This window comes from Pan paniscus, chromosome 3, assembly GCF_029289425.2.
Source record: "Pan paniscus chromosome 3, NHGRI_mPanPan1-v2.0_pri, whole genome shotgun sequence".
NCBI lineage: Eukaryota > Metazoa > Chordata > Mammalia > Primates > Hominidae > Pan > Pan paniscus.
The window spans coordinates 167862807-167871966 of NC_073252.2; the positions used below are offsets into that span (position 1 = coordinate 167862807).

Below are 9160 nucleotides of genomic sequence, written 5' to 3' on the forward strand. Positions count from 1 at the left end.
AAGACCCAATCATATGCAGCCTACAAGAAACCCACCTCACCTATAAAGACACACAGTCTGAAAATGAGGAGGTGGAAAAACATATTCCATGGAATTGGAAACCTAAAAAGAGTAGGTGTAGCTACACTTAGAAAAAATAGACTACAAACCTAAGATTGTAAAAAGAAACAAAGAAGGTCACTATATAATGATAAAGGGGTCAATTCAGCAAGATAATACAACCTCCCAAGTATACAAATATTAGCAAATTTAAAGGGAGAGATAGAATGTAATACAATAATAGTAGGAGACTTTTTAACATTTCACTTAGTAATGAACAGATTATCCAGACAGAAAATCAACATGAAGAAACAGTGAGATAAAACTACATACTAGATCTAATAGACCTAGTAGACAGTTACAAAAATATTCAACCAACTGCTGCAGCATATACTTTCTTTTCATCAGCACAATGAAGAGTCTGCAGAACAGACCATACCTTAGGCTATAAAACAAGTCTGAACAAATAAAAAAACCCAAATCTTATCAAATATCTTTTCTGACCACAATAATAAAACTAGAAATCAATAACAAGAGGAACTTTATAAAATATGCAAACACACGAAAATTAAACAACGTGCTCCTGAATGGGTCAATGAAAAATTCAGAAGGAAATTAAAAGTTTTACTGAGATAAATGAAAATGGAAATGCAATATACTAAAATTTGTGGAAGACAGCAAAAACAGTACTAAGAGGAAAGTTTATAGCAATAAACGCCTGTTTCAAGAAAGTAGAAAGACTTCAAATTAACAACCTAATAATGCACTTCAAGGAACTAGAACAACCTACAGGAGAGGAGAAAATATTTGTGAACTACCCATCTGACAAGGGATTAACAAGTCAATAGCAAAACCCCCAAATAATCCCATTAAAAAATGGGCAAAAGATCTTAACAGACATTTCTAAAAGAAGACATAAAAATGGCCAAAAGGCATTAAAAAAGTTCAATATTACCAATGCAATCAGAAAAACCTCAAAACCACAATGAGATATTACCTAACCATATTCAAAATGGCTAGTTTCAAAACGACAAGTGATAACAGATGCTGATGAGGGTAGAGAAAGGGGAACCCTTATACACTTTAATGGAAATGTAAATTGGTACAGCCACTATGGAGAACAGTACAGAGGTTCCTCAAAAAACTGAAAATAGAACTACCATATAATCCTGCAATTCCACTGCTGAGTATATATCCAAAACAAAAACATCAATATATCAAAGCAGTATCTGCACCTCCATGTTTATTATGGCACTTATTCACAATAGCCAAAATATGGAACCAACCTAAGTGTCCAGCAGCTGATGAATGGATAAGGAAAATGTGGTATACACACAATGGAATATTATTCAACCATAAAAAAGGAATAAAATCCTGTCATTTGCAGCAACATGGATAGAACTGGAGGTCATTATGTTAAGTGAAATAAGCCAAGTACAGAAACACAAATATTGCATGTTCTCCCTCATCTGTGGGAGCTAAAAAAGTGGATCTCATAAGGATAGAGAGTGGATTGGTGGTTACCAGAGGCTGGAAAGGACAGGAGGGAGATAGGGTGAAGGAAAAATAAAGAATATAAATGTACTTATTACTACTGAACTGTATACTTAAAAATGGCAAGGATAGCAAATCTTATATGTGTATTTTATGGCAACAGAAAAAATTAAAAATTAATTTTTTAAAATAAAATGGATGGGGAGATCAACGGAGTTAAAGAATATTTCTAGGTCAAGTAATAAAAGGTTTGACAATCTTTGTAAATTATGTGGATAATATGATTTCTACTACAATCACTAGAGCCAGGCAATAGATTTTTCCAGCCTGAATCAAAGGGGTCTATTATGACTAAATCATACATAAGTCACAGAATAATTGCTTCTTAACTTGTGATGTTTCACAATCCCCAGTTTGAGTCCTTTTTCCTATCATTTTAACAACCCACATCTCACCACAAACAGTAGGGCCATTATCAATTGAGATAGAAGATTTGACTTTTGTTCCCCAACTGGCCTGTGATGTTGAATTTACCTTTTCCTTATGAGCTTTTGGCATCTTATGACAAACAGTATCCTCCTCCAAAAAGTTTCTAATTGACTTAAGCTTTACAAGACATCCTAGGACCAAAGGAATCACTTGGGTGGCAGCATGTACATATCAACAGATCAAATGAAAACCTAATTAGCGTTGATCCTTGAACAACATAGATTTGAACTGCACAGGTTCACTTATATGCACAGTTTCTTCTGCCTCTGCCTCCCCTGAGACAGCAAGACCAACCCCTCCTCTTCCTCCTTCTCCTCAGCCTAAGCAACATGAAGATGAGGATGAAGACCTATATGATGATCCACTTCCACTTAATGGTAAATATATTTTCTCTTGCTCATGACTTTCTAATACCATTTTATTTTCTCTAGTTTACTTTATTGTAAAAATATAGTGTACAATACATATAAAATATAAAATATGTGTTAATTGACTATATTATCAGTAAGGCTTCTGGTCAAGAGTAGCCTATTAGTAGTTATGTTTTGGAGGAGTCAAAAGTTATATGCAGATTTTCAACTGCATGGAGTCATTGCCCTTAAAGCCCTGCGTTGTTCAAGGGTCAACTGTAAATATATTTTTCATATCAGTTAGGGGACATACAAATTTCAAATATCCTAAATTAGAAGGGAAGGCTGTTTATCATCTGGGAGCACTGTTTAAAAGATGAGAGAGAAACACAGGAGTCTAAAATAACATGACTCCTGGAGAACAAAGTGGAAGAAATATTAAACCAGATACATATTAGTGCCCCTATAATAAGCATGTCTGTAAGTAGTAAGTTATTGACGTATTTAGCCATCTATGCTATCTTCCTTTTTTGTGTAACTGGTGTTGTGATGGATAAAGAAGAAACTGTCTTGAGCAACTTTCTGGAAGAAAAAGTCCATAGTATCCTTTCTTGAGGAAAGAATTTATTTCATTAAAAAATACTCTTATATCATTCTATACAATCACAAATGTTTCTCTTCAAGCAAAGACTCAAACACTAGCTAATTCTTTTACTTTTCCTAATTAAATACAAAAAGGGTAAGTTTTTTTAATTTTTAAAAACTTTAAAAAATATTTTTACTACTGTAACCCATTATTCTGTAACAATAATTTAATTAAAATTCATTAAAGCAAACCAGATTACAGTTTTCATATTTCCATGAAAAAGAAAACTACTCTGGTTTAAGATAAAGATAAATGGGAGTCATAGATTAATTTAGATCTGAGAATGAATATAGAGAATCTTATTATTCATGGAAAACAAAGGAGAAAATATACCAGCACTTTGGGAGGCCAAGGTGGACAGATTGCTTGAGCCCACGAGCTCAAGACCAGCCTGTCCAACATGGCAAAGGAATATAAAAATTAGCTACGCATATTGGTGTGCACCCGCAGTCCCAGCTACCTGGGAGGCTAAGGTGGAAGAATTGTTGGAGCCCAGGGAGGTCGAGACTGCAGGGAGCCGTGATTGCGCCACCGCACTCCAGTCTGGGTGACAGGGTGAGACCCTGCCTCAAAAAAAAAAAAAAAGAAAGAAAAGAAAATAACAGATCAAACTGAGGACCACAGATGTGGTCTCTTTATTGTGGCAACTAACCAGTGGTGTTTACATCTGTGGAGTTCCTGGAACCCAGAAGGGAAGAAGATGGAATAACTAATGCCAGGGGGAGAGGGAGAGAGAACCAATCCATGTAAGAAGTCAGAAATACAGACATATAAATAGATGTAGAGAAATACACCCAAGAGGGGGACAAGATACAAGCAGTGGCAAGCAGAGATTCTACAGACAGATATGTAAAAGAATATAAATATGTACATCTCAGGAATATGAAAGCATGCCCTCTAAAAAATTTTAAAATTGTATTGAAATTTCCTAACTATAGGCGGAAATCAAATGTAACTTGAATTTTTGAGCCAGATGATGAAATTAAGCAGTGTTCACTAAGCTTTTGGTAGGAGTTGAGTACTCCCTTAGTGGGCATCCTGCTTTAATGGTTAATAGGTCTGGGTAATTGACCACATGCTCTGTATTTAATATTTAAGAAAGATTAGGCTAGTGAATGATGTTAAGAGCAGATAATTTTTCAAAGTCCTTGTGTTCACAATGAGGAAAACTAGGGGGAAATATTGATAGATCAACCTACAATATTTCCACCTGGCTTTTGCTTACAGTCAACACCCCCTACCCACCCTTGCCCATCCCCGGCCACAACTGCTCCCACCCCCATCCCATGACTTGTCTTTTAGTTCCCTGTTTATAATTCTAGGTGAAGACAAGAAAGACTACCAGTAATCCATAAAATATAATTCTCTGTGGTTAAGTGCGAGAGGACTATAGAAATGAATGCTTCCAATTCTATATTTTGGCTGAGTTTTCCTTTCAGTCTTACCTTACAAAGACCTTGTTGGCTGCCGGATGTGACACATAGGTCCATTTGTCCTTGACTGGGTGGGTAATGGATGGTAGGAGGATTATGCAATTTTATTTGTAACTGTTTTAGCCAGGACAAAAGCTCTGGAATTCTAAAGCAAAAAATGTATATTTAAATTCATAGTAGTAAAAATCATAGTAACAGTAGTAGACAGGAAATAATAAATGACAGCTTTATCAAGCACTTTGTACACTCAATTAAAAAACCCTCAAATGCTTTTTGCCAGTATGAATATTCCTATTTAAAAGATAGGCAGTAGACTTAGAGATTAGGAAATTCCCGTAAGTCATTCAGCCAGAAATTCTCAGAAAGTCAATTATGTAATAAATGAGCTGAGATTTGAATCTACATCTTTCTTATTCCAAACCTGAAGTCTTTAGCGCATGCATTGCATAATCGATTCTTTGTTCTCTCTAGGAAGAGTTCTATGGCTACCTAGAAGTTCAGACTCAATAAGTTGTTTGTATCATGGAATGTTTGAATAAGCCTATGTATATTTAACATATTACATAACTAACACATATATACATGAATAACATTTCAATACACTTTTCAATCACAGAACAAAGCAGGTTTTAATAAAGTATAATTTATAGATTCTCTATAAATTATCCTTTATCACTTGAAGAAGACCAGCTAAGAAAGTCAAGGTATATGTTTCAGCTTGCCTTTAAGAAATTAAAGACATTTGAACCTATGAGGGCAATGTATTTGAATGGCTGCTTGTTTAGACTATAGAAATGAATGACTATATTCAATGTATTTGCATGACTGCTTGTTTAGACTATAGAATGAAGAAACGGAAGATCCAGGAAGCTTCAACTTTTTAAAGTTGAAGCTTCCTGGATCTTCCGTTTCTTCATTTCTCCTGATATGTTTTTTTCACCTGGACATCTTCTTATTTTTTTGGACTCAGCTCTAATGGTATTTCCTTCTAGAAGCCTTCTCAGTCATTTGCGATTGAGAAGCAATCACTGAGGAGTGTTAAACATTCAATATCCTTTCTGCTCTTAATTATCCTTTGAAAACCTTTCCCCAGACCTTCCTAACCATTGAATACTCATTTGGTTAGTATTCAATGACTGAGTATTTGGTCATTGAATGACCAAATGGGTCAATAGCTTTAGAATATTTATGAATGGACCTTAGAATATTTCTTTAATATTCTTTATCAATGGGCCTTAGAATATTTCTCATGAAAATAAGCCAATAAAATTATGTTAAGTATTGATACTTACCCAGCACTCGGAGAATACTGAAGTGCTCTCTTCATCATCTCTTCTCCAAATTGGATGGTCTTTCCATTTTCTACAGTGATTACAGCAGTCTTAAAAGGAAACATGTTTGGATTTGGTAAGCCACCAGCCAAGGAGATCATCGATTTTGGTCCTCTGCTCAATATGTCAGCTACAATACACATGGAAGAGAAGAAACAATTTCATTGAAGACTGTTATAAGCGGAGAGTTAAGCATGCATTATAGTCAATAAAACTATAAAGTTTAACGATTTCTAGTGATAGAGTGTGCTATGGTCTAAATGTTGGTGCTCCCCCAAATTCATACTTGGAAGTTAATACTAATGTGATAGTTTTAAGAGGTGGGGTCTCTAGAGGTGATTAGGTCAGGAGGGATCCACCCTCCTGAATGGGATTGGTGCACTTATAAAAGAGGGCTGAGGGAATGCCCTTGGCCCTTCTGCCACGTGAGGACATAGGTTCTCCCTTCTACCACGTGAGGATGCAGCAAGATGGCTCTGTCTATAAGGAAGGGCTCTCACCAGACACAGAAGCTGCTGGCACTTTGATCTTAGACTTCCTAGCTTCCAGAACTGTGAGAAATAATTCTATTGTTCATAAATTACCCAGTTTGTGGTATTTTGTTATAGCAGCCTGAATGGACTAAGACAAAAGCTAGTCTAAAATAAACATACAGAATAACTTTTTCTGGGCACCTCACTTGCGGAGGGACTAAAGAATGAAGATGACCAAAGAGAAGGCAGAGGGATCAGAAAGACAGCAAAGGGCCACAACAGCAGAAGCCCTCCTCCACTTAGCCCCGACCTGTCTGTGAGCTTCATGGCCCACCCCTCTCCCATTTACCTGGCCCTCTTCACTGCACACCCATCTGCACGCTGTGCATGCCCCTTCTCAGCTTCCCAGGAAGAGCCTTTCTTGATAGCACGCCCCCTCCCTTCCAAGGCCGTGCCCCACAGCAGTCTGCGCCTCTCTACTGTTGCTCCTACTCTGCTCCAGCAGAAATACCCGCCTTCCGTTTCAGCCCGAGTTCTTTGAGAACAAAGGCTGTGTCTATTTCATTTCTGCACGCAGAGCCTGGCTCACCGCGAGCGTGCACAGGGGTACGCATGGATGCAACCAAGCGGTGGCTTGCTAGGGAACCCTCCTTAGAGGCTGTGCGAGGAATGCCCCACCCCAAAGGAGAGATGGTCACCCCGTTTCTCACTCATGGTCCGGATGGGAGAAGGGTTTCTGGCTGCGCTCGCTGCCGTGATGAACCGTGCGTAATTCATGTCTTCTGACAGCCAAGCATCAAGCTTCTTCTTCAGTGGTTGAGGACTAGAAAAACCAAAGAGCCTCGTCAAGTCCTGCCTGCTAACTCCTCACTCTGGCAACGCCACCGCGAGCTGTGTCCCCCCGCTGCGTCTGGCTTCCCGCGCGCGGTGCCCGGAGAACGCCGCCGAAACTCCCCGGCTGGACGCTGCGTTCGGTCTCCCGGTCCTAAACGGGTCTGGGGCTGTGTGGCGAGCCCGGCAAAGTCCACGCCGCACGCGCTCCGGCGGCCGCCAGGGCCCAGGCCGGTTTTGCCCCGCCGCGGGCCTCGCCGCGCCCCCTCCCGCCCCGCGCCGTGGCCTATGGCCGCCCGCGGCGCGCGCCTCCCCGTCCCGGATCATCGCCCTCAGAGCGCAGGGCGCGCGGGGGAGCCCAGGCGCGAGGCGCTTGCAGCCCCAGGCCAATGACTCTTGACCTCGCCGCTGGGAGTCACCGCAACCCGGCGTCCGCGTTGGCCGGCCTAGGCGCCGGCCCAGAGGCTAGCCCAGGGGCTGACCGAGGGGACCGGAAGTGCCCGTGATCCTAATCCTCGGGAACCATCTGGCGGCGGCTTGGGTCCACTGCAGGGGGCTCCCGAGCTGCGCCCAGCCTGGAGCGGCCCCACCCTCGTTCCCGCGCGCTCCGCTGGCCTCCTCTCAGTCACTGGGACTGTGCATTTTGCCCGCTCAGACCATGGCTATGCTAAATACCCATCTTTCGTTAGTGAAACTCTGGGCACTCTCCTGGGAAGCATCCCGGCGACCCAGACGAATTTCAACATCACTTTCTCGAAGATCTCAGCATTTTGGAGTGACGATGGAGTTCTGACAAAAATTTTTGAAAAATCACTCTGAGAGTCTCTTCAATTTTAGTGTATACCCTCACATTGAATTTCTGACCTTTCGTTAAATAAGAATTATCTTGGAAGTGACTATCCGGATCTTTTTGGGTCTAGCACCTTGCCTTTTTTTTTTCTTACAAAATAACCCTTCTTACTCCCCACCTCCCTCAACTTTTCTGCAATTTCTCCTTCCTGAATCACCAAAATGGAATGTACAAGGTTTAATGGGAGCACTTAATGAGGGAAGGGTTTCAGACAACCTCTCTTTGACTTTAAAAAATTCTTTAATGGTTATTAAAATGAATGAACAGATTCATTCATTCAGCACAAATTTACTGAGTACTTCCTAGATGATTATTGACTCACTGCCAAATGGCTCTCTTTTAAGTTTACCTAATAGGTTGGTCAAGGAGCCACTGTTTTTATCTAGGTCCTGGCGGCAAAAGGCTGCAATAACCCAGTAAAATCTTTGTGCTAGCAGCTAAATAACAAAAAGGGAGTATTGAGAGGTGATAGCCTGCTGGCAGCCCTCGCAGCCCTCGCTCACTCTTGGCGCCTCCTCGGACTCAGCGCTCACTCTGACCGCGCTTGAGGAGCCCTTCAGCCCGCCGCTGCACTGTGGGAGCCCCTTCCTGGGATAGCGGAGGCCGGAGCCGGCTCCCTCAGCCTGCGGGGAGGTGTGGAGGGAGAGGCACGGGCGGGAACCAGGGCTGTGCGGGCGCTTGCGAGCCAGCTAGAGTTCCGGGTGGGCATGGGCTTGGCAGGCCGGCACTCAGAGCGGCCGGCCGGCTCCGCCGGACCCGGGTAGTGAGGGGCTTAGCACCCGGGCCAGCAGCTGCGGAGGGTGTGCCCAGTCTCCCAGCAATGCCGGCCCACCGGCGCTGCATTTGAATTCTCGCCAGGCCTCAGCTGCCTCCCAGCGGGGCGGGACTCGGACCCACAGCCAGCCATGCCTGAGTCTCCCCACCACCCACCCGTGGGCTCCTGCGCGGCCCAAGCCTCCCTGACGAGCGCCGCCCCCTGCTCCACAGCGCCCAGTCCCATCTACCGCCCAAGGGCTGAGGAGTGCGGGCTCACAGCGTGGGACTGGCAGGCAGCTCCACCTGTGGCCCCAGTGCCGCTCCACTGGGGGAAGCCAGGTGGGCTCCTGAGTCTAGAGGGGACTTGGAGAATCTTTGTCTAGCTAAGGGATTGTGAACACACCAATCAGCACCCTGTGTCTAGCTCAGGGTTTGTGGATGCACCAATGGGCACTCTGTATCTAGCTA

At 42.6% G+C, this 9160-nt stretch overlaps 1 protein-coding gene across 5 annotated transcripts in view; it reads right to left on the reverse strand.

Moving 5' to 3' along the window:
* Nucleotides 1-7856, reverse strand: part of AADAT (aminoadipate aminotransferase) — a 30268-nt gene extending 22412 nt beyond the window's left edge. The window contains exons 1-4 of one of the 5 annotated variants that reach the window (XM_034959423.3): nt 7488-7856; nt 6966-7078; nt 5744-5912; nt 4464-4596 (exon numbers count right to left, since the gene is read on the reverse strand). In XM_034959423.3, the coding sequence (XP_034815314.1) occupies nt 4464-4596; nt 5744-5912; nt 6966-7032 (369 nt within the window). In that variant the 5' untranslated portion in view covers nt 7033-7078; nt 7488-7856. Of the gene's footprint in view, nt 1-4463; nt 4597-5743; nt 5913-6604; nt 6912-6965; nt 7351-7487 lie in introns of those variants that run through there. The other 4 variants (XR_004671271.3, XM_034959424.3, XM_063603992.1 and 1 more) reach the window with 4 other exon arrangements.
* Between the last annotated feature and the right edge of the window lie 1304 nt (nt 7857-9160).